At 35.7% G+C, this 24920-nt stretch overlaps 3 protein-coding genes across 3 annotated transcripts; 1 reads left to right on the forward strand and 2 right to left on the reverse strand.

The window, feature by feature from the left end:
* Positions 1-921: 921 nt before the first annotated feature.
* On the forward strand, positions 922-2454 carry LOC110942065. Its single transcript, XM_022183763.2, has 2 exons — positions 922-1331; positions 2121-2454. The coding sequence occupies exons 1-2, from the start codon at positions 960-962 to the stop codon at positions 2343-2345; spliced, it is 597 nt and encodes a 198-aa protein (XP_022039455.1). The 5' UTR covers positions 922-959; the 3' UTR covers positions 2346-2454.
* A 666-nt stretch (positions 2455-3120) lies between these two features.
* On the reverse strand, positions 3121-6995 carry LOC110942064 (probable galacturonosyltransferase 9). Its single transcript, XM_022183762.2, has 3 exons — positions 6656-6995; positions 4177-5418; positions 3121-3662 (listed from the first exon to the last, which is right to left on the reverse strand). The coding sequence occupies exons 1-3, from the start codon at positions 6821-6823 to the stop codon at positions 3387-3389; spliced, it is 1686 nt and encodes a 561-aa protein (XP_022039454.1). The 5' UTR covers positions 6824-6995; the 3' UTR covers positions 3121-3386.
* Positions 6996-9620: 2625 nt separating this feature from the next.
* On the reverse strand, positions 9621-20075 carry LOC110942063 (pentatricopeptide repeat-containing protein At4g04790, mitochondrial). The gene is made up of 16 exons (XM_022183761.2): positions 19593-20075; positions 19398-19442; positions 18070-18681; positions 16339-16518; positions 16030-16202; positions 15776-15889; positions 15600-15698; positions 15402-15500; positions 14525-14644; positions 14338-14442; positions 14090-14254; positions 13019-13146; positions 11608-11686; positions 10808-11025; positions 10069-10326; positions 9621-9985 (listed from the first exon to the last, which is right to left on the reverse strand). The coding sequence occupies exons 1-15, from the start codon at positions 19837-19839 to the stop codon at positions 10071-10073; spliced, it is 2640 nt and encodes an 879-aa protein (XP_022039453.1). The 5' UTR covers positions 19840-20075; the 3' UTR covers positions 9621-9985; positions 10069-10070.
* Between the last annotated feature and the right edge of the window lie 4845 nt (positions 20076-24920).

A 24920-nucleotide genomic window follows, 5' to 3' on the forward strand; every position in this document is an offset into this window, starting at 1 on the left:
ATCGAAAACATTTTTTTACCTAAGGTGTGTGGACGAAAAATTCCAAGGGGTGCGGATGAAAAAATTCAAGGGGTGCGGACGAAAAAATCTAAGGGGTCCAGACGGGATTTTCAAGGAAAATAGCACTAAATTTTTTTTTCCCGGGGGTGCGCCCGCCCACCTTGGGCTACATGTAAGTCCGCCCCTGGTTATATCCAAGAGTTATATAATAATTTACTAAAATAAATAAATAAAAACTTTAACTATAAAAAAAAGTGTTAACATATTATTACCCATTGGTTCTATATCCAATTTACATAAGCCCAGATATCTTACCAATTAAAAAAAAAAGCCCATTTTGTTATTTCCCTGATAACCCAATTTCGAACCAACTATACATTTTTTTTCTTTACTTGTAATTTCATATGACATCTTAATTTGATTGTGTGAGAATACAACCAACCTGGCCCATAGGGTTCTTCACTTTTTAACTATGTTATACTATCTAACCGTGTAAGTTTTTATATAGAATACATTTTAAAATTTGATAAAAATAAACACGTCAGCTCACAAGCCCGCCATACAATTTATAAAAATAAACACGTCAGCTCACAAGCCTGCCATATTCACTCGAGGGTGGACAATTTAGCTAAACTTATTTGTGAGGTAACATGTTACATGGGCCTGTTTAAATTTAACCAAACCCACAAATTTTCTTTTAGGTTTGTGTTGTTACTTGTTGCAGTCTCTAAAATTGTTACTTTTATCAAACCTATAAATTTTCTGTTAGATTTGTGTTGTTACTCTTTGCGGTCTCTAAAATTGTTACTTTTCGTCTACAAGAAAAAAGGTTAATATTTCTGTTAAATAATTCTTTTACAAGTTTAAAAAATAATATATAATATTTTTTATTTAAAAAAAAGGTTTAAATTGGCGGGACAAGATAAGTCTTATCTAGTTATTTCAGTTAGTGTTTTGCAATGGCTGCTGCTGCCTCACCCATTTTCTATCTCCACCCATTCAAAACCACTCTGACTCCATCCCTTCACAAACACAAACCCATCTCCATCAAATGCACCTTAGATCAGCCACCAGACTTCCCCTCACCGGACGACTCCGCCACCACAAGCCCGGAGACCTTCCCCATCGAGAAACGCCGGCGATCCGAAATCATCCGAGACCGAAAATCTAAAGGCCTTGTAAAACCCGAACCACCCAATTTTGAAATCGGATGGAAGCGAACGGTGCCGATTCCGTTGGAGAAGCCTACAGGGTATGTGATTATGGATTTTCTTGAGAAGTTGGAGGAGTTGATGGATAAGGAGTACGGATCGACCGCCTTGTTAGCCAAGGTAGACTAATGATCGAGTTAATCCAAATCGGGTATACCAATGGGGTGGTGGTCCATTGGCAAAGGCCAAAGGCTAAGCCTTTAAACACCTTGGGAGAGGGAGGTCTTGGGTTCAACTCCCATAGACGATATGGAATAAAAGAAATTTGTTGTTCAAAAAAAAAAAAAAAAATCCTAATCGGGTGACTAACACACTCCAGACTGCTTCCAAAAAGACACTCAGCAAAAAGAATTAGTATTATATAAATAGTTTATTACTTTATTTGATGACATTTGCGTCCTATGGTTTACGTTTATCCAATTATGCCATTATTTTGAGGTCAAATTATAAATTTGTACCATTTTCGTCACTGACATTGTTGAAACATGACAATTTTGTCCCAAAAAACTTTGAAATTTGGCCTGGAGTTACATAATTCGAACAAACCACAAGGACGAAAATGACAGTTTATGGACGGAACTAGCATGTTTCAAGAATGTACGATACGGAAATGATACAAATTTGAATTTTGGCCTGAACTGGCATAGTTGAATAAACTACTTGAATAGAAATGACAGTTAACTCTTATTTAATTGTTTGGGTTTGTTTAACTAAGTTTATTTGATAGAGTTTAGATTAGTATAGAATTTGAGTAAACAATCTGAGTTGATTTAGATTTAGGAGTGAGAGTTGTTATAACTATAAATATGGGTATTGGTTATTATTATTATTATTTGTGAGTTAAGTTTTCTTAAAATATGTTTCTTTGGGTTCATTCTTGTTGGTTAAAGGGGTCTGATTTTCCAACAGGTAGGGGAGATAGTGGCGGAGAGAGCGAGAGAGGAGGCGGAGGTGTTGCGAGATGACGGGAAGGTGGAGGACAGGATGGTGACGGAGCTGTTTCGGGTTTTGAAGCTCATGGAAATGGATTTGGAGATGGTGAAAGCTGCTGTGAAAGAAGAGACATTGAATGAGAGGATTCAACAGGCTAAAGCCAGGTGCCGACAGGCCATTCTTGTTGCTAATTCCTTTTGATAATATTATTCTACGTGACATTCGTTATAAAAAGTTATCACTAGAGTTTAATGTTACATGATTAAGCCTAAAGTTATTTTGTGTATTATTATATTATCATCCTTACACCGCTTTAACGCTGTTAACGGGATACTTAAGAACGACTTGTTGAAACCTTAAATCATGTCAGATTTAAATAAACTCAAGCTTAAACATAATTGAAGCTAGCTTAAATGAATCCAATCTTGAGCTTCATATCCTGTGTTTGACTGAACTTTCGAGTCTAAACTATTTGGTTATTTTATATAAAAATAATTATACATGTATACAAATAAAAAAAATAATGAATAATAAGGTCGAGTTGAACACAAGACTTGAATTTTTTCTTCCCGAGTCAAGCTTGAGTTTTGCAAGCCGATCTCAAACTCTATAAATCTAAATGAGCCACATCCACATTCAACCTTACACCTCATTTGCATCCTATAATGTATTATGGGTTAATTTAGGTAAAATTCAAAACATTGCGGTCGAAAAGAGTGAAACGGACAATGGCTCGACTACCAGCCACAGCCATCACGTACCGACTACAATCATAGCGTGCAGTTGTCATCGCCTTCTTGCTGATCACTGCCACCGTTATGCCACATTGTTGCCGTTGCCACCACCTTTCAACGACCACAACTACCACCAAAAATCAGCAACTGATAAAAATACCAACATGTAACTGACAACATATCAAATAGGAATTCGGATACGCGGATTCAGTTCTATTAACAATCTACATATCAAGTGCGTATAAATCTAACAAGAACATGTATAATTTGCAATTTCTAACACCTTACATTTATGGAGAGATACAAAAAAATCATTCAAACATAGACGTTACCTGCGCACATCTTTCGATATGATGTTATAACACTTTACTAATATCACGTGTAAAAATAATGTGACACTAACCGAGCTTAGCTCGGGATTAACGTTACACTATTTAGAAGTGATTAAAACGACGAACAGGTATCAAGAACCAGCTCGAACTCGGCTTGTTTTTACTCTATTTAATATTTATAGACCAAAGTTGCACAATTGCACGAATTCCATGTCAGCATCAACATGGACAGTCCATAGATTCTTGAATTGGTTCATAGCGATATCGAGCCATGGTTTCATATTCCCGTTATAATGAATGACAGCAGCTTTTTTAATCTCGTCCATGCTTATACTTGGGTTGTACCCTAGTCCAAGAACATGCCATGTTTTGTCCAGTGATTTTGTCGTTGAATAGAATGTCATCAGTCCAGGTGGCAGTCTTCCCGATTTCCACAGATTCTGGTCCTCGTTCTGATACAAGATTCATAAAATATCAGTTTCTTCAATTTTATCATAATGATTTTTATATATTCATGAGTAATATGCCATTTTCGTCCTTGATGGTTGGCCGGTTTTGCAACTTTCGTCAAAGGTTTGTTTTTCCGCATTTGGATCCAAAATGTTTAAAATCTTGCCATTTTCATCCGGTTCGTTAACTCCATCCATTTTCTCCATTAAGTCAGGGTATTTCACTCTTTTTCAAAATACCCTGCGAAAATGTTTAAAATCTTGCCATTTTCATCCGGTTCGTTAACTCCATCCGGTTTTCTCTGTTAAGTCAGGGTATTTCGGTCTTTTTCAAAATTACCCCGACTTAACGGAGAAAATGGATGAAGTTAACGAGCCAGATGAAAATGGCAAGATTTCAAACCTTTTGGACCCAGATGCGAAAAAACAAACCTTTGGACGAAAGTCGCAAAACTGGACCAACCTCAAGGACAAAAATGGCATTTTACTCTATATTCATAAATAAAAGAGGACTTACCAGATCCTGCCAGTAATGATACTGATCGGTTAATCTCTCACGTCTCCACGCATCAAGATCAAATATATTCATACCAAAAGCATAAGCACAAGCTTTAGGATTAAACTTATCCTTAATCAAGGGGTGTGAAAAGTTCAAATAATGAGCGTAACGATGAAACGATCCAAAACATGTCTCAACCGCCCCGTTGACCTTTCCATCCAAGTCAATTTTCCACAATGCGGTCAAATCTTTCTTAACAACAACATCATCATCTAAGAACAATATCCGGTGTAGCTTCGGATACATTTCCGGCAAGTAAAACATAAGATAATTCAACATCGACAAATGCTTTGTGTCCCCAGATGACTTCATGTTTTTCTCGTCGGTGGTTTCGTTATCTAACTTGTTGTCCAAGTAATCCTTTTGTAAATTTGCCGACTCGAGTTGTCTGAGTATCGGAACGTATGAAGAATTCAAGAAAGTAAACTCTTCCACTGCTTTCACCTCAACAAAAGCACCTCGTTTAACGGGCCTCATTTTAAACCAAACTTTCATTGCAGCAAGATTCATTTTATCCGTAACAATGTGAAAAACATGTTTTGATGGCTCTTCAGCGTTTTGTACAGTCGAATTCACCACAACAGAAACCGCAATCACATTATCGGAAAATATCGCATAATGGTACAAAGAAGGGTCCTCGAATTCCGGTCTAGGTTTCTCATCTCTATATTTTTCAGGATTTGCAATACGTTCTCCCATTAAACGCATTGCAAGACAATGCAAACTTTTCGGGGTTGATTTAGCAGCGATTAAGCTAGCAAACGCACCGCTCTTCTTAGCTTTAACTAGCAACTCATTAACAGCAAATATTGTGTCTTTTAACTTCTGAATTTTCAGCTGATTGTCGTAAGATTCCTTGTTTTCCGCAATCATTAATCTGGCAACCTTAATCTTGTCCTTAACCTCCTTTTCAAACTGTCTCAACACTTCTTCATCTACAGGCCCGTTAGACTCATACAATGCGGTTCGATACGTTGGTTTCACACCTAACTCTGAAAAGTTTTGTGCCATCTCGTCGAACATCTTAAGCTGCTTTGATATCTCGAGCTTAAGCTTTCGTGCGTAAGAAGCGTATGCATTCACAAGCATAATATGATCACTTGCTTGCTTATGTATCAATTCCAATCTAGTCTTCAACGGATCAGATTTCAGAGCAAGAAATGTTCTGTGCATGTATGCATTCCCAGTAGTTTCAATTTCCTGTCGTAACATAGATCATTTTAAATTGGCTCCAATACTATACAATCTCATAGCTAAAACCCTAGCTAGAATAGTTTTAAATTGGCTCCAATACTATACAATCTCATAGCTAAAACCCTAGCTAGAATTGTTTTAAATTGGCTCCAATACTATACAATCTCATAGCTAAAACCCTAGCTAGAATTGATTTTACAATGAAATAATTTCATATGAAGCCTTAATTATAGAAAACTGATACTAATTTGCCACAAAAGCTACAAAACTAATAAAATCCTACATCGATTTCAAACTAGACTTAATTGGATTGCATCTACTCAAACAAATAGCACGGTATACATCCTATAGCACAATATACAGAAAGAAACTGATCATTCAAAGATTGCTCCAACACGTTAATTCCATTGATATAAAACCTAAGCTAAAATTGAATTTGCAGTGAAGAAATAACTTGTAAATCTTATGTTTCCTGGAACAATCGAGCCTTAATCACACAAAACTGAAACTAAATTCGCCATAAACAACTACAAATTATGTCAACCGAAACGCACATATTTAATCAAGCAGCAGAATGTAAATCAAATTGCAAACTACAATAACAATAAAACATAAAACGTAAAGATACTCGATTACTCGTATCAGAGAGACTTAAGGCGTTAATCATACAAAACTGATACTAATATGCAACAAAAGGCTACAAAATTAGTTATATATTATGTCAACAGAATTGCATATACTCAACCAAACAGCAGAATATAAATCAAATTGCAAACTACAACAACAATAACACATAAAAAGTAAGGATACTCCGTACTCATACTCGTATCAGAGTGACTTACAGCTTTAATCATACAAAACTGAAACTAATTATCCACAAAAAAGCTACAAAATCAGTTGTATACTATGTCAACTGGCTTGCATGTACTGAAGCAAACAGCAGAATACAAATCAAATTGCAAACAACAACAATAAGACATAAAAAGTAAGGATACACTCACAACATCTCAAATATAACACAGAATTTCAAAATTGCTCCAATACTAAACAATTTCATTGCTAAAAACCTAGCTATTATTGATTTTGCAGTAAAATAACTTTAACTTACAAATTGAGCCTTAATTCTACAAAACTAATATACTACGTCAATCGAATCGCATATAATCAATCAAACAGCAGAATATTAATCAAATTGCAAACTACAACAACAATAACACATAAAAAGTAAAACAGAAAGCCTTACAGAGTTATCGGAGAAATGCGCAGGGTGAGAGGAGAAGAGAACGGAGGCAGTAGCGAAGAAAAGAAGAGTAAACATAGCTGAAACGAAGATCCGGTAGGAAAAGAAGCTGCGTAAGGCGGAGGAACCACCACCGGCACCGCCTCTGCCGGTACGTGCGACGACCGCCATTAGATCTGAGTAACTGAAAACAAACAGTTTGTTTGAGAGTGGAAGTTTATTGGTAAGTGAGAGTGTGTGAAAGTGAAAGTGAAAGTGAAAGCATCGCTGGGATCTGATCTGATCTGAGAGTTGTATATTTGGGGAAGAAAGTGGTGAGGCTCCGACACCGCGTGGATGGGTTGCATTTTACCACCTTCTTCCTAGATATTATTATTTAATTTACCGATTATTCCACTACCCGTGCCTTCGACAGGTGGAGGTCGGGTTTTCACGCGTCTGGGGAAAGTATTGGCCACAGTGCCCGGTGTCACGATGGTTAGCACGTCGTTCCTTGCCGTTAAAAAAATGTTATTACCAATTTCACCTTTGAATATTTTCATTGTAGTCCCATCTTTTTTAACTATTTTGTCTTCAACGGTACTCCGTTAAAAAAAGGTTAACGGATTTAAGTTTTTTTTTTCGAATTACAAACTGATATTTTAGGGCGTTTGATCAGAATTTGGATACATGTCGATTGATGTAAAACTTACCTTGAAACATGCTTCAAATGGCTTGATTTTTGTTAATTGGAAGTTTAAACACCGAATTGAAGCGCCGTTTTCGTCGTTTGGAGTGATGTTTCGAGATAAATTTTACATCAATCGACTCGTATTCTCGTTCTGATCAAAATACCTAAAACATCAGTTTATAATTCGAGAAAAAACTTAACTCGGTTAAATTTTTCTAACTTAAAACTGTTGAATGCAAAATAGTTAAAAGGTGAGACCGAAAGTAACTAAATATTCAGATTAGTTGTCGAAAACGATTTTCATACATCATACAAAACATATTTAGACTATTTGGATAACATTATCTCTGCAACTCATAATTTTCAAATGGTCATTTTTTAATTGCTACCATCCAGTTGTTAGGTTGATCAAATTTAACCATAATTCACACTAGTTGTTAATTGCTCTCGCGAAACTACAACCATATTCATTTTATAAGTCATATTTTTATTTAAGAGTTAAATGCCATTTTAGTCGTTGTGTTTTTGGCCATTTTGTCAGTTTAGTCCAAATGTTTTATTGTTCGTTTGTGGGTCCAAAAAGGTTTTACCATTGCCATTTTAGTCCACTGAGTTAACTTCATTCAGTTTTTCTGTCAAAAAACATGAGTGGAGTTTTTATAAAATGACCGAATTGCCATTCTCGTTACAGCGCTGACAAAATTGACACGTGGCAATGATTCATCAGGAAAATGACACGTGTTGGATAAGATGCTTGTGCACGGACTGTCTAGGCACCGCAAACAATCCACTTAGAGGTGTTGGATAACGATGAATTGGTGACTTGACACGTGGATGCTAACTCAGCACTTAAGTCCACTGACTGCCTAGGGTTACAAGCGATTTGTTTGGAGCTCTCGCAGACAGTATAAATAGAGGACTTCACCCTCACTTTCTCCATACATTTCAAATACAAATTTCTCTCGTTTTCTATGTCTTGTACCCACTTTAAAACGACGTTTTGTCCACTAGGTGCATGCACATAGAGCACGAATACTCAGGCAGTACGTTGTAGAAGTGTTGCCCAACGATTCCTGAAGAGTAGAAGTTCTAAGCTTTCACTAAGCACGGATTATCAAAGGTAAATACGTTTTACTGTTCTACAAATCCAATAAGTGATCTATATTGGAAAATCATATGAGTTTGTATTAAATAAGTAACACCTATGGTAAGTCTATGGATAGTATTCCCTAAGTAAACATATAATTTGATCAAATTTTGACATGTTACAAAACTGTAAAACCGAGTATGAAGTTCAGCAGGTAAACAGTGTACATAAAGCAGGGTACAAAACTCGATAGTGTATGGAGCAGGAAGGCTAGATTGCTAGTATGTTTAAATGACTTCAATGTTACTTGTGCCGTAATTAAGTTTATCGTCTATTAAATGATATTCACCAGCTTATTGCTAACATGTTATTTCATAACGTTTTCAAGTAATTATGAATGATATAGATTAGCAAGGCTTATTGCCTATTCCCTAGGCACAAAGAAACTTTGTGGCTGGCTAAATTTATTTAAACTTTCAATTGACAGAATTTTGATTACCATGTATATAAAACGTTTTGTAAGACAGAAGGGTGTTTAAATTCTTATCTATAAGGTATGTTTTATCCAACTTATGAATTGTGAGATATTAAATGCAAATGTTTTTCCATTGCATATTTATCAAAACAGGTACCAACTAAATGGTTGCACGCCCGGGATGTCGAAAAGAACCCGGGTGTGACATACATGTATTGTAAAATGTTGCAAGGCAACTAGGGGTGCTCACCGAAGAAGACACCATCACCCACCACCCACCGCCACGTCACCTACCCGGCGACCACCGGCCGGAACCCGTTCGGTACCACTTACACACCATTGACATCTCTCTCTCTCTCTCTCTCTCTCCTCTGCAACACACACACAATCAACTCGCCAATTCAGTAAATAACTCCTAAAATCACCACCGGAATACCCTTACCTGATCGGTAACACACAATCCCACTCGCCAATTAGGTAAACAACACCCGAAATTATCACCCGAGTGCCCCTACCCGATACACCGGCAGCGGTCAAACTTCATTTCAGATGATAGGTAAACATAAAATGGATATTTATTTCATGATAAATATATGTTGGGTATTTTATTACTAAAAATGTTTCAAAAATGAAAATAGTGATCAAAGAAAATATTTAAAACTACATAATATTAAATTTGAAAACTGCAAAACCATCATAACATAATAGATGACTGACTACATAACCGCATAATGTATTACTGTTAAAAAGGTATATATAATATGATTACATCCCATTTCAATAATTTCAATAAAATTGATTGATAACAGTAATATAAGCAATAGCTCTAATCAAAAGTTTTTTTAAACGTTGCCGTTACAATAACTAATCTAGGTAGTTACAATTTTGACGATCAATCACTTGATCATAAACGACCAAGTGAAGAATTAAGATGTCACCTCACAATCCCATAATACCCGAGGGATCGACAAAGAACCAAACACGCAACCCTAAAAGGTACTTCGACTAACCAAACCTCGACTATCCTCCGGCTTAACACTCGTATTGTAACCTAATTTTAGTGTTTATTCATGTTAGTGTCCCCGTCTTTGCTTCGTGTAACTGCCATAAATTAGAAAAAGATTATAAGCAACCAAACACTCAACTTGTTTGATTTGCATATATGGTTAATAAACATCTCATACCTCTATTTTGGCTTCTTTTTCTTCTTCTTCTTTCCCTCACTTTTCACAGAGACGATTTCGCCCAAAGTTTCTACACATTCTTCCGGGACACGATTTTTTTTCTTCTTTTTTCCCTTGTTTCTCACGGGGGCGGTTTTGCCGAAAGTTTCTTGACATGCTTTCAAGACACCACGCACATCTGGGTCATCGTCGGGTATATTTTCTAGTAAAACCTTAGCACGTTTATGGGCTCCTGAAGCTAAAAGTGCTTGATACATCCTACAAAACAAATTCACAAGTAAAACACAAAAAATAATTGGGCAACTTTTTTAGAGTAAAGTGCCATTTTCGTCCCTGAGGTTTGACCACTTTTGTGACTTTCGTCCAAAGATTTGTTTTTTCGCATCTGGATCCAAAAAGTTTAAAATCTTGCCATTTTCATCCAACTCGTTGACTTAATCTATTTTTTTAACGTAAATCAGAGATATTTCCGAACAAAGATGGTTTATTTTAATTAAAAAAATCTAAAATAATGAAAATACCCGACTTAACGTTAGAAAAATGGATGAAGTTAACGAGTTGGATAAAAATGGCAAGAATTCAAACCTTTTGGATCCAGATGCGAAAAAACAAACCTTTAGACAAAAGTCGCAATAGTGGCCAAACCTCAGGGACGAAAATGGCATTTTACTCTTTTTTTTAAGAATGCCTTAGGGCTAGAGTTCATGATTGGCAATTACTGTAGCCTAATGCAACTAACCTTACATAACTTAAGACATTATAAGGAAGGCCAGCCGTCTGATATTCGTTCCAAACTAAAAAAGAACGTTCTTGATCCTTGGCATTAACACAAGCACTAAGGAGAAAATCCAGACTTTTTCTTGATGGTCGAATCCCGATGTCGTTTTTAAGGGCTTGAAGTAGATCCAACCCGAATTGCACATCAGGTGGTTCTGTCTCAGCGATTTGGCAAAAAACCTGTTTTAGTATATACATCAATATCAATATATACATCAGTGATACTAATCAGCCTAGACAACAATTATATATATTGATTATGAAGGACGATGAATAGTAACTTTATTTTTATAATACTATATACGTTTTTATTATTCTTTATTTAATATAATAGTTTATTATTATATTTACTTTTAATAGCCTATTTTTATTTTTTTTCTTTTTAAAATCATATATTTCATTTACCATTTTTTATAATTCTTTTTTCTTTTTTTAGAACATGTATTAACTTATCGATTAATTTGATACTTTTTTAATAATTTACGTTTTTAATTTTTTTTTCTAAAAACTTAACTACGTAGTTGTGCTTAATTTTTTTACCTGACATTCCGTTATAAGTTTTGTTAAAAATGAAGTTGTACTCAAAATAAAGTATTTATTTGGTGTCATAACGGTACGATGATAAACTAAACCGCTCTAATGGTTTGGCTTTCTAAACAACATGCTTTATTTTTACATTATCATTTGCTCGGTTTCGCCGCAACGCGCGACGTCAAAAGAAACTAGTTATATTAAATAAAAGAAAGAGATCAAGTAGAAAACCTCGTCAAAAAGAACATCGATAACCATCTCATTGGTGTTTGACTTCTCCATACGTTGCTTGAGTAACTCAACGGCCGAGCTATCCAATGTTAATAAAAAAATAAGTGAGTGAAACATAATTTAAACTAATACAAGTTCTGCGTTAAAATAGGCGGGATTTTATTGGGTACGTTTGTCTCGTACGTTTGTTACGTGTTAATACAGGATTACAGAAACTACACTATTACAATAACAAATTAACAGCAACAACATAACATTTTAAGTACACGATTTGGGAGGTGTACACATTATAAATACACACTTTTGGCAACTTGCATATAGATATATATATATATATATATAGGGTGGGGTTCTAGAGTGAACACTAGTGTATTTGCGAACTGAGTGAACAAATCCTGGCCATTGATCTACACACGTGTATGGCCAGGATCTCATCATCAAATCGTAAAATACACTAGTGTAATTCAACATCAAATCCTGGCCATTGATCTACACACGTGTATGGCTAGAATTAGTGATTTAGTTCACTCAGTTCGCAAGCTACACTAGTGTTCACTCTTGAACCTAATCCTATATATATATATATATATATATATATATATATATAGGGGAGAGTTATCTTGAGAACGCTAAATATTGCGAGAACCGTGAGAACGAATGAAAAAACCAATCAAAACCAATTTTTTTTTATACAAACCTCATTGTAATTAAGATACAACATCAAAACAAGAATTTATAACATCAAATAATTCATTTCTCATTTCAAAATCATTCTTTTTAGATTTTTTACACATGTGTAAATATAGCAGATTTACACATGTGTAAATGGCAAACTTACACGTGTAAATTTTCTTTATTTATAAATTCACGTAAATTTAAATGTGTAAATTGAATTTCTAACATTGTATTCGAATAATAATGATAAGTGTAGAAAAAAATTTTGAATTTGAATTGTTTTTGACCAAGTTCTCATTGTTTTTTCATTTGTTCTCACGGTTCTCACAATATTTAGCGTTCTCATTTAAACCCTCCCCTATATATATATATATATATATATATATATATATATATATATATATATATATATCCATCTAGTTTTCATAATATCACAATCACCCTTTTAATAATTAAAGTTATTATATTTACCCAAGAAAAAAGTGTGGTTCACTCGATAAACAAACAAGAAAACAATTTTATTACCATGAATCATCTCAATGTTTAATGTTCTCAGTGTTTATTAGTGAAACCGACTGTTATAAGTGACTATTTAAGAAATGGATAGATATGATATTATAAAACTACGAAGGATATGTATGAAATTTCAAACTTTCAAAAAGGCGTGATGATATGAAATGGGCCCTTATTTTTTTATAAAAGGTGTTGCAATTAACATAGGGATAGAAAAGTATACTCTGAAAGTTTGTAGCGAACACAATACGAGATAACCCTAGCACATCCATCATCCCAGAGTTCTGGATCGTGTAATTGGTTCAGTAGCAGAAGTAATCGACTTAGCTCACCTTCAGATTGAAGATGTTCCTGAAAAACGTTTTGAGAATATCACATTTCCATGATTTTGTTTTCTAGACAACCATCCGGATTAGTTTTATAATTAAATTATAAATTATAAATAATATAGATTTAGATTAGGGAGGAATAGGAACTAGATAGCAATTGCCATCGTTTTTAGGCCTGTAAACGAACCGAGCGTTCATGAATTGTTCGTGAACTTGTTTGGCGGGAAGTTTGTTTATGTTCGTTTATTTAACAAACGAACGAACATGAGCACACGTTTTGTTCGTTCATTTATGTTCGTGAACGTCCGTTTATTTATATTTGTTTATGTTCATTCGTTTCAGTTCTAACACGAGCAGTTATATTGATATAAATATTAAACATAAAAGGAACTTTCTAACTGCTTAATATTAATTGGTAATTGGGCTTTCTAGTAATAAAAATGGGTTTTCCAATGAAATTTAGAGTAATTAATTACTAATATATATTAAAAATTACTTTATGTCCGTTTATGTTTAGTAAATTATGTTAATTTGTGTTCATTTATGTTTGTTACTTCAGGAGTGGATTTCGGAAGGAAAGACTTCGTTTACTTCCTGCAAATTCTTTCGTTTGCGTTGTTTTGTTGTTTGTTTTGTTAAATTATATTCGTTAAAGTTTGTTTGTTTATGTTCGTTTACGTTCATGAACTATGCATGTATGTTTTTAACGAACGAACATGAATAAACATGAACATGCCCATTTTCTTAATAAACAAACATGAACAAAAAAATGTGTTCGATTATATGTTTGTGTTCGGTTGAAGTCAAATGAACGAACACGAACATGCCTCTGTTAATGTTCGTTCGGTTCATTTACAGGCCTAATCGTTTTCCTATGTCTCGATATACTTAGGTGTTTTGATCATAAACGAAATAAACATAATATTTTCGTTTTTTTTCAAGTTTTCAAAAACATGAACACTTACAATAAGACTTATAATGGCTTTTGGCTCCAAATTTGCATCAGTTTGTTTGATTTCATCATAAACGTCAAGGGCATCAGCCAATTGGCCATTTGTAGCAAGTGCAGAAACAAGCACACTTTTGACTTCATTCATATTAACAGAATGAATAACTTTGTCTGAAAGAACCTGCAACAGGTTTCAAATTCTCAATCACTAACAATTTCGAAGAAAAAAAAAAAGATAAATTATATAAGCAAATGCAGATTTACCTGTTTAGCCTTCTCAAATAATCCACAAGCTGCATATGCATTTATAAGTGCCATAAAAATGTGTTTCGTAGGTTGAACTCCTGCTTCATGCAATTCTCTTCGATACTACAGAAAACATCACCGAATATTCTAAATTAGCATTTAACATTTATTAAATAGGAACTATAACTTGAGAGAATTTGCTTACCTTTATGATATCATCTTCACTATTACAATTGCCTATAATATAACTGAAAGTTTGAGAATCGGGTTTGACATTTGTCGCATCCATTTGTTTAAGAACCATCATTCCTTTATGAAAGTTTTTCTACAAAAAAAAAAAGGAAAAAGCAAGTTAATCATCCAATTAAGTGAAAAAAAACAGCATATATGTTATGTTATGTTATTCATGCTGAAACATTCAACAATAAAAACCAGAATTCACGTGCAGACATATGCATAGGGGTGCAAACGAGCCGAGCGGCTCGCGAGCTACTCGAGATCGGCTCGAGAAAAAGCTCGAAACGAGTCGAGCCTTATCGAGCCCGAGCCGAACTTGAGCCTAAAATAAAGCTCGTCTGTTTATCGAGCCCGAGCTCGAGCCTCGCATGTGAAGCTCGTTAGGCTCGTCGAGCCTTATTGAGCCTCAGTGTAATTGAGCCGAGCCGAGTCAAGCCGAGCTTATTCAAACTTGATTACAAGCCGACCTCGAACCTAAAAATAAGCTTATTTAGTAAACGAGCTCGAGCCCGAGCTTCACTTATCGAGCTCACGAGCCTAAAAAGTCTATTATTTATATTATTTTTATTTAATATATTAATTAATAGATAATAAACGAGCCAAGCCCGAGCCGAGCTCGAGCTTGAGAAAATACAAACAAGCCGAGCTCGAGCCTTGAAAACAAAGCTTGAATCGAGCCGAGCTCGAGCCCGAGCTCACATAAAGTTAATCGAGCTCGAGCCTGGTCAAGCTCGGGCTCGGCTCGGCTCGTTTGCACCCCTACATATGCATTAATTAATGGCCTTTAGTGAGCTAATTACAAGTATAATACGGATGAAAAAAGAAGTTACAGATGAAAAGGTTACCTGTCGAAAGTAACCACCCATTATAGCATTGTACATGTTAGCAGTAGGAAGTAACTTCAATTTCTCCAGATCTTTAATCATGCCATATGCTCTATCAAACTGCAAATGAAAATCAAAATCAAAATATAATAAACACATTTCACATTAAAATGCTATATGAGAAACAAAAATAAATCAGGTGCAAGAAATATCACTTACATCATTCAATTTCACATACATGCTTATCATAAGTCTGAAGGTCTCAGCATTCGGTTTAATGCTTTCATGGTCGTTTATTATGGAATTAATGCGATGGACCTGCCATCAAAGAGCTCAATATAAAATAATTTGCAACATTATGCAAGGTTAGAAGAGAATAGAGGCTGTCAACGTACCAATGTATACTCAAAGCTAGCAAAACATGCAGTCAGTATATAATTGACCGTCATTGTCTTCACTTCCAAGCCGTCTTCAAGCATAGAATCGACTAAATCAATTGCCAAATGTACCTATCTCGATCAAGAACATAATAAATGAACTATCAGAAGATCTCAAAGTAACATATAGAAAAAATAACATTTTTTAGGGATGAAGAAAACAGATATGAATATACAAAAAGAAGTACAAAAAAGATTCAGATTCATCCCACCTCGTGTGAATCACAACAGGCTTTAATAAGATTCCCATGAGATCCAGATGATGTGGCAACCTTCAATTCAGCATGCAAACTTTTGAACTTTTCAACAATGTCTTCAACATGTATCTTTGGCATGCTCATGGCATAACAATAAATCAAGTTCGATAGATCATTCCCGCCTTTACCTGTATTTGGATGCAAAGATTACCAAAAATAAGTTGAAGATCGTTCTTCACTATAGCATAGTCATGCGTATAGAAAATTTTAAACTTCAGCTTCAACATTTTAATGCAGAATTCAACTTCAATAAAATGAAAGTACCTTCTGTTTTAAGTTCAACTATAAACTTCTTTGCGTGCGACTCCAATAAAAGCTTTCCCAACGATTTAAAAATCATTTCCATATTCTCCTTTGAAGAAACTTTCTTTATATTTATTGAATCTAAAAGTATCGAAACCTCCTCTTGACGATCCGCTTCACACAAAGCTAGCAAATAGTTTTCTGCAACATCAACAATGACAATAAGGTTCCTAATATTAGCTTTTATACATATTTATAATCCAGTGTTTGAATAAATACTATTTTCTACGATGAAAATGAATTGACTATTGAGAGCATATGTAGTTGTTGTGCTTCCAATGCCTTGTTCATGTTCGTTAATTAAGGAATGAACATGTACATGAATGGTTCACGAACGCTTATGGAACGAGATTTCTTGTTCGTGTTCATTTATTAAGGAAATGAGCATGTTCATGAACATTTACCGAACGTAGACGAACGCAAACGGACACAAACAAATGTAAATAAACATAAATGAACACAAACAAACGTTATACATTCATTTAAAAATACAATCTGCATTTTCCTCCAAAAGATTACAAAGAATCGACCAAAAATAAATAAATTCTTAACATAGTTACCACAAAAATTAAGAAGTTTGTCAAGCTTTAACACAAACTGAAATTCATCACGATCATCATCATCATCATACTCGGTAAATCCCACCAATAGCAAAGCAAAGGTAGGGTCTGGGGAATAGAGAGGTTGCTTCCAGTGAGACCCCCGGCTCGATAGTAGTTTTGCATCAAGCTTTGGACATAAGGCACATAACACTCAGCAATCGGGACAAAGACCGATTAGTGCATGTACCCTTTTGTCTTTCAGCTATCAACGCCACCACATGATGCATGATTAACCGTCCTCAGCTTTTAACGTTATTTTCACAAAATTAGTAAAATAACGTTAAAATTGGTGTACTTTCACTTTTGCCCCCCGATGGCCCACACATATATACATTATATGCGCATACCGCAAGCGGGACATATAACACAAACTAAAATTGAAATGATCAAATGAGGGATGTTGGCGAAAACGTATAGTATGACTATGGTTCCAAATTTTAAAACCAAAGCCGATAAAATAAAAAAAATATATAGCATAAAAAACCTTTAAATGAACGAACATAAATGAACACATTACCGAACGTTCACAAACATATATGAACGAACGTAGCTTCTGTTCATGTTCGTTTGTTTAATTTATCGAATAAAATTTCTACTTCGTGTTTGTTCAATTATTAAACGAACGAACATAAACGAACTTCCTACTGAACGGTTCACGAACTGTTCGCTGAACGTTCGATTCGTTTACAGCCCTACTAATCCTCATTGAATTTTAACTATTTGATATACATTGGAGGTAACATTAATGTACCTTACATTCCAAATTGGTATCAATTATCATCATTCTAGACTGTGAAGTATCATAGAACACTAAGGTCCACTTGAAACTAACTGTCAAATTAAATTAAATAAGCATTGCCATAAGATTGTTTATCAAACTATCATCAAATCTTCATATGATAACACATGAAATGCATGAAAGTATGTCGTAGATCAGTTGAGCTATATATAGTCCAATAGGCATGTATTTGCAATGTAAAACCGATATTTAATACCTGATTGTTATAGTCAAATAGCTCAAACTTGTGAACACTGAAAAAATTCAGATACGCAAGTTTGAAAAGGATGTTCATGGATATTAGATACATACCATTGAAGTTAGAATCATCGGTGTCAAGTGTATCTCCGATTAGCTTTTGTATCTTATCTTCATCGCCGACTTTTATCCACAGAAGCATCTCGTAGTACGCTAGTCTTTGAAGAGATTTCGGATTATCCTTCTTAATGTGATCACAATAAAAGTGAAATTCTTCAACCATGCCCATGTCAATGACAAACAACAAAAACGGTCCGTAAGTTTCTTCCCCGATTGTAAAACCGCGTTCCCTCATAATTTCGAAAAGCACGTATGCCCTATGGAACTCTTCCAAAGCAGCATCCTCGTCAACTGCATTCCTAGCCTTCTCTATGCAATGTTCTATCATGAAATTGAACTCTTTAACACCCGTCTCACGGTCCAGTTTACGAAAAACTTCTAAAGTAGCATTTGCCCCTAGTTTTTCTGCACACATTTTAACCAATCTCCCAAACCGATTGCTTTGCGTACTCTTGAAAACCCATAACTGCTTCCTGTCCCGTGATACTTCTTTGCGATTCAAATGTGCCACGCTGTTGGATAACGGTTGGTGCCATCTTAATTCCAAAAGACTTACCAAAGGTTGCTGATAATCATCCTCTTCTGATTCTGGTATAACATCCACACCTACAGCAGTTCTACTACCGTAAGTACAAACTACAAATAATACAAAGAAACTTCAAAAGCAACAGTCTTAACTTCTACAAAAATCTAGACGAAAATGAAACTTAACAAGTCATTCGAACTACCTAATTATCCCGACATTACACATTCGATCGGTACACTAAATTCTCCACTTCCGGTTCAACTTGCCGGTTTTAAATTGCTTATTATTAGTAGCAGTTAATGCGGTAAAATATCGGATATCGGTCAAGGACCGATATTTGAGATATCGGTTATCGCGGTGGGATATCGGTAATTTTAATAGCATGCTAAATTTATATATATAGCAATTTAACACTAACAAGTTTAAAAAGTAAGAACTGACTAAGACTTAAAACACTAACATTTAACAGTAATAACAAACAATCAAGACTTAAAACACTAATAGCAGCAATAAGAAGAAAAATAAACGGTAGAAATAAAAAGAATGGTACTGATATCGGGAAATCGGTGATTTATCGATCAAATATCGGTCCTATATCGGTCAAATATCGGACAATATCGCCGATATTATCGGTACCGATATTCTGACCAATATTTTGTACCGCTAGCTATCTCGGCAGGGGACTGATAACCGATATATCACTGATATATCGGTTGATATATCGGGATATTAACCGTTGCTAAAGAATGCGTTTATCTCAACTTAAAATTGCATAATTTATATAACAAACACTTACCACACAATATATTTTTTAATTGCCCCTTAAGTTCACTCTTCGAATCTGCAAAACAGTTCATCAAACATCAAACAACTTATATTAGAAATGAAATTGATCCTTTACATTGAAGTCACATAGCTTAAAATTAACGCTTATAAATTGGGGAAAACAGAAAAGTAGATAAACATAACATAACAGTGTAGAATAAAGTACCGTCAATCGAAGAAGCGTTAACTCTAATGCTCTCAACTGTGAGTTCACTAAGAGGTTTAACAGATGTTTTGGATAGCGAAGAAGAAGAGTCTGGAGTGAATCGGATGTAGTTTGCTAGGGTTACGTCGTTGGCGGCGGAGGTGGTGGTGGCAGCGGTACGGGCTAGGGTTTTGGCGGTGCGATCGGAGTAGGTGAAGGTGGTAGCGGAATTCACCAGCCTGGTAATGTTCCTGGCCTTACCGGACATTTGAGCATGATTGATTTGGGTGGGGGTTTGTTGGTTTTAAAACTAAAACCAAACTCAGACTCAGGGGTTTATTGCTCAAATTGTGCATGGTATGGGTATCAGGTGTGTTTGGATGGGTTACACATGCCGAAATAAGTAATCAGTAAACCTTGTTTGGATAGGTTACATATCTTACATAGGCCCGATGTCCTTTCTAATTCTTGCATATATCACAACTAACTATGCCCTCATTCGATGTTGAGCTTCAAACTGGTCTTGGTTTTAATAGAAAAAGCTAAGGTAGGGTTGAGTAGAGTAAGACGTAGACAATCTTATCTCTACCTGAATAAATAAAGAGGCTGCTTCCAGTCCAAGGTGGGCAGACGGACCCCTGAAAAAAAAAATTAATGCTATTTTCCGTCGAAAATCCGTCCGCACCCCTTGGAATTTTTCGTCCGCACACCTTAGGTAAAAAAATGTTATCAATTTATATTTTAATTTTTTTTAGTAAACTTTGATTTAAAAAAAAAAAGAACCTACTAAATTATATAAATTAATACTACCCGAATACCCAATACCTTAACCCACTATTTCATTAAACATAACTAGTCCACTAATTCCTAGCCCATTAACTAAACTCAACCTAAGTTCAAATTATAATAATTAAACTAAGCCCAATAGTCCCTTAGAATTTCTCCCGCCCTCCCTCTCTTGCGTCGTCTCCTGCCAGCGATCAGCGAACACAGCAGCAGCCACAACAGCACGTCATCAGCAGCTGCGAACCACCGTCGTCCGACACCAAACCGTCGCCGTCCGACACCAAACCAACCGGAATCCGTTAAAGGGTAAGTTTTTATGTTTTTTTATGATTTTAGTTGATATTATAGGAGAAAAAGGGTAATAAAATTGTTAAATAGGTTTGAAATTTCGTGTGTTTTGACGTTGTTTATGGTTGTTTAGATGATTTTAGGTTGATTATGTTGTTTAGATGATTTTTAGGGTGATTACACACGATTTCTAGGGCTTGAATAGTTGAAAATTAAAATTGAAACATTATTTTATGGAGCGATGAACTTATGGATCAATTTGTTTGTTATACAGAGAAAGACTTGCTTAAGAAAGTAGCTTTAGATGATGTTTCAGATAGATTTCAAAAAATGAAAACCCGTAGGGCGACGTCTTAATTATGTTTGTAACAAGGTTTGACGTGTTTTTGATGATTATATAAATTTTGTTTGATGTTCTTTTGTTTTACATGACCGGACCCGAACCTACCCGATACGAACCGATTATTTTACTTATATACCTATCATCATCATCATACTCAGTAAATCCCACCAATAGCAAAACTAAGGTAGAGTATGAGGAGGGTAAGATATAGACAACCTTACCTCTACCTAGTAGGAATAGAGAGGCTGCTTCCAGTGAGACCCCTGGCTCGATAGTAGTTTTGCATCAAGCCTTGGACATAAGGCATATAACACTCAGCAATCGGGACAAAGATCGATTAGTGCATGTACCCTTTTGACTTTCAGCTATCAACGCCACCACATGATGCATGATTAACCGTCCCACGTTTTTAACGTTATTTTCACGAAATTGGTAAAATAACGTTAAAATTAGTTCACTTGAGGCATGATTAACCGTCCCCCGCTTTTGCTTATATACTTAGTGGCCTAAAATTTTTAAAAATGTTCCGCACCCCCATGGAAAAATTTCTGGGTCCGCCACTGTTCTCGGCTCGATAGTTATCTAACCGATTAGATGAAATTCAACAAACTTTTAAAGTTCATGTTAGTTATCTAACAGGCCCATCTTTTACAGTAACTTAATTAACCGAATATGAATACAGTCATATGTTTAGCGACCCATCTTTTAGAGTAACTTAATTAACCGAATAAGAATACAGGCATATGCTTAGTTTTACACCATGATCAAGTCGAACCCAACTATGCACTGGTCGAATGATGAGGTACTAATCAGCGATTAATCGGATTAGAATTTTATTGTACTTTTTCAAACTTTTACCTACAGTATTCTTTTTTTTTTCAAAATTTTAAATATAATTTTTCAAACTTATTAATCAAATTAAGCTAATAAGTTTTCAATACTTCAAAGACATTCCAAAGTCAAATTTGGTTCAACAACAAAATTTATGCTCACGAATACATGGCCAAAAAGTTTAAATCCAAGACAACATATACAACCCAAACTATATGTATGAATACCAAACCACATTGAGGGGTGTTTGGGATTACTTGTGACTTTTCGGGTTACGTTTGTTGGGATTGAACCCTACCAAAGGAACAGATAATAAAAGCCAAAACTGGATCACAGCAGTAGATTCAGAATAAGCAGATGTTTGGTTGCAAGTCTCTCCCCTTGAAAGTGGTTTCAACATCTGCTGATCATGCAAACTGCTGACCTACAACGGCTGATCAAGACAAAGTCTGATAGAAGAACTAAAGCTCTGCTGCTCAATCTACTGCCTTGGTTCAAGCACTGCTGATCATGACAAGAACTGTTGGGTTCACAGCAATGGAAGGATGCAACAGCAGTTTGAGTTTGTTTTATGTATTGAAATGTATTATCAGTAGTTAGCATAGCAGTGTTTGTATAGATCAGAGGTTAGAGTTTCTTAGGAGGTTAGATGTCACTTTCATGGTGACGTCAGCTTTGATGCTCTTGGTTTGCAAGTGCCTATAAATAGAACAGTACTATGTACTGTTCTGTTTAGCTCTTTCATAATCTTCTTTCTGCACGAACAAACACTGAGCTCGGGCTGAGGGGGAGTTTGCGTATCATACTTGCATTGTAATCAAAGTTTAAAAATAAATTTAATCATTTGATTCATTGTGGAAAATGTATGATTGAAAGCATATCTTCTGATTGATTGTGAAAAGTTTGTTTCCATATAATTTCCACTGCACTACTCTTTCATTTGTTCATCTAATTTCAAACACAAATCACTATCAATCCAAACTCAGATCCTAACAATTGGTATCAGAGCTTGGACAGTCAAATTTGATTTAACAATCATTTTGACATAAATAGTTCGGCTCAAAATTGTTGATACTGATCGTTTGTTTGTATTGTTGAAAAACATAGTAATGTTCAATCACCGATAAAGTTGATTGATCAGTGCCTGTAAAACAACCAGAAAGATGTCGCAATCACAAGATGATAAAAACAACATTGGCTCTTTGTTTAAACCACCCATGCTGAAAAGAAATGAGTACAACATTTGGGAGCGAAGGATGAGTCACATCCTCGCTCAGCAAAACACTGGATGTTGGAGGTCTGTCGTTTTCGGTCCTCATGTTCCTATGGTGCCAAGCGCAGAGGACGCCAAAAAGTCCGTTCCTAAACCAACTAAAAATTACATTGAATTGGATTTTCAGAAGTTTGAACTGGATGCCAAAGCGTTTAGCATCATAGCCTTTGCACTTCCCAACGAAATCTATGCTGGACTGTTACATTGTAACAGAGCAAAAGAATTGTGGGATGCATTGAAAGAACAGTTCGGAGGAACGGAAGAGGTTATCGAAAACAATAGGGAAATTCTGAACCAGCAGTATGAAACATTTTGTCATATCAAAGGGGAGTCACTAACCCAACAATTTGAACGTTTCAGTTGTCTCATCAGTGAACTAAGGCTTGTTAAGGTTACATTTCCGAATGCAACCCAAAATAGCAGGTTCCTTAGATCACTGCCAGAAAAATGGGACACAATTGCTTTTGTCACCAGAAATTCAGCTGAATTCAAAGATCTGACCCTGACCCAACTCCATGGTAGACTCCTGACCTATGAAAGGGAGTTAAACCAAAAAAGGAAGTTGCAAGAGTCTGGTAAAGTTGCTGATGACTATTCATTCGGCAGCATAGCTCTGTTTGGTCAGGAAGAATCTGGCAGCAGCAGTAAGGATCAGAGTTATGATCACTTTATTAACATAACTGCTGGGGGTAACTTTGCCAACTCTGATTCTCACTCTGCAAATTATGCTTTCACAGCAAATACTGAAAACCAGATGCAGATAATTTGTGTTTTGAGCTGAATGATTTGCAACATTTTGATCCCACTGACTTAGAAGAGATGGACATCTTGCATCAGTTGGCCTTGCTTAGTGTAAGAACAAGCAAGTTCTACAAAAGAACAGGAAGAAAAATTCCAGGGCTTCATGGAAATTTAAGGGTGGGGTTGGATAAGTCGAAAATCAAGTGTTACAAGTGTAGTAGGCTAGGTCACTTCGCTAGGGAATGTAGGAGTCAAACTACTGGTCCCATAATAACTCACCCTAGCTCAAACCCTAGACCACAACAACAAAACACTGTGCACTATACCCAATATGCCCCTGCAGCACATGTTAACACTGCTCATTATGCTGCAACCCCTGTGCCTGTGCATTATGTTCAAACCACTGTTCCACAGATTCAGTATGTTCAAGCCCCTGTTCCTCAGGCACAAGTGCAACCTGTTGCACCTCAACCAGCTGCTCCAACTGTGACACAACCAGATCAGCAAAGTTTCACACAAGGCTTTGTTGATTGGAGCAGTATGCCTGATGAACTTGGTGATGAAAATTTTGCTCTATATGCTTCTAATGATGCTTTTAATGATGAATTCTGTTTTATGGCATTAGAGTCAATACCAGAAGGGGATGAAGCTGAAGGTGAACAGCTAAGTGCTGAAACAGTGGATGAAGTTGCTGAAGCAGTGGTTACTACAGTTGCTGGTGAACTACTGCTGGAAGAAAGTTCAGAAACCCTGATCGAACCACTGACTGACCCTTGGTCCGAAGAAGACAAAGAGAAAGAAGAGTTGAAGAAAGCTGGTGAGGAAGAAGAGAGAGCTGATGAAGAAGATAATCATCAATGTGATTGTGCCATGATGGCTGCTGCTAAGGTATCACCTCAAGTTCTTGAAAAACTGTGTTCAGACAACTGTGTTATTGCATTTGCTAACATTAAAGAGGTGAATGAAAACCTTAGAGATAAAGTCTTGTCTGATGAGGTCAAATTTGAAAAGTCATTAAAAGAACTTAGAAACAAATTGGCTGAAAAAGATAAAGAGATCAGCAGTTTAAAAGAAGAACAAAGCATAA

The sequence above is a fragment of the Helianthus annuus genome, chromosome 5 (assembly GCF_002127325.2).
Source record: "Helianthus annuus cultivar XRQ/B chromosome 5, HanXRQr2.0-SUNRISE, whole genome shotgun sequence".
Taxonomy (NCBI): domain Eukaryota; kingdom Viridiplantae; phylum Streptophyta; class Magnoliopsida; order Asterales; family Asteraceae; genus Helianthus; species Helianthus annuus.

Excerpts from the sequence above, each read along its gene's own strand:
- LOC110942063 (XM_022183761.2), bottom strand. The coding sequence starts at position 19,839 with ATGTCCGGTAAGGCCAGGAACATTACCAGGCTGGTGAATTCCGCTACC. Across the intron at positions 18,682-19,397 it reads ATTAAAAAATATATTGTGTG|GTGTGGATGTTATACCAGAA; the intron begins GTAAGTGTTTGT and ends GAACTGCTGTAG. Across the intron at positions 14,443-14,524 it reads GTGAAGATGATATCATAAAG|TATCGAAGAGAATTGCATGA; the intron begins GTAAGCAAATTC and ends TGTTTTCTGTAG.
- LOC110942065 (XM_022183763.2), top strand. The coding sequence starts at position 960 with ATGGCTGCTGCTGCCTCACCCATTTTCTATCTCCACCCATTCAAAACC. Across the intron at positions 1,332-2,120 it reads CGACCGCCTTGTTAGCCAAG|GTAGGGGAGATAGTGGCGGA; the intron begins GTAGACTAATGA and ends ATTTTCCAACAG.
- LOC110942064 (XM_022183762.2), bottom strand. The coding sequence starts at position 6,823 with ATGGCGGTCGTCGCACGTACCGGCAGAGGCGGTGCCGGTGGTGGTTCC. Across the intron at positions 5,419-6,655 it reads CGCATTTCTCCGATAACTCT|GAAATTGAAACTACTGGGAA; the intron begins GTAAGGCTTTCT and ends ATGTTACGACAG. Across the intron at positions 3,663-4,176 it reads ATCATTACTGGCAGGATCTG|AACGAGGACCAGAATCTGTG; the intron begins GTAAGTCCTCTT and ends ATCTTGTATCAG.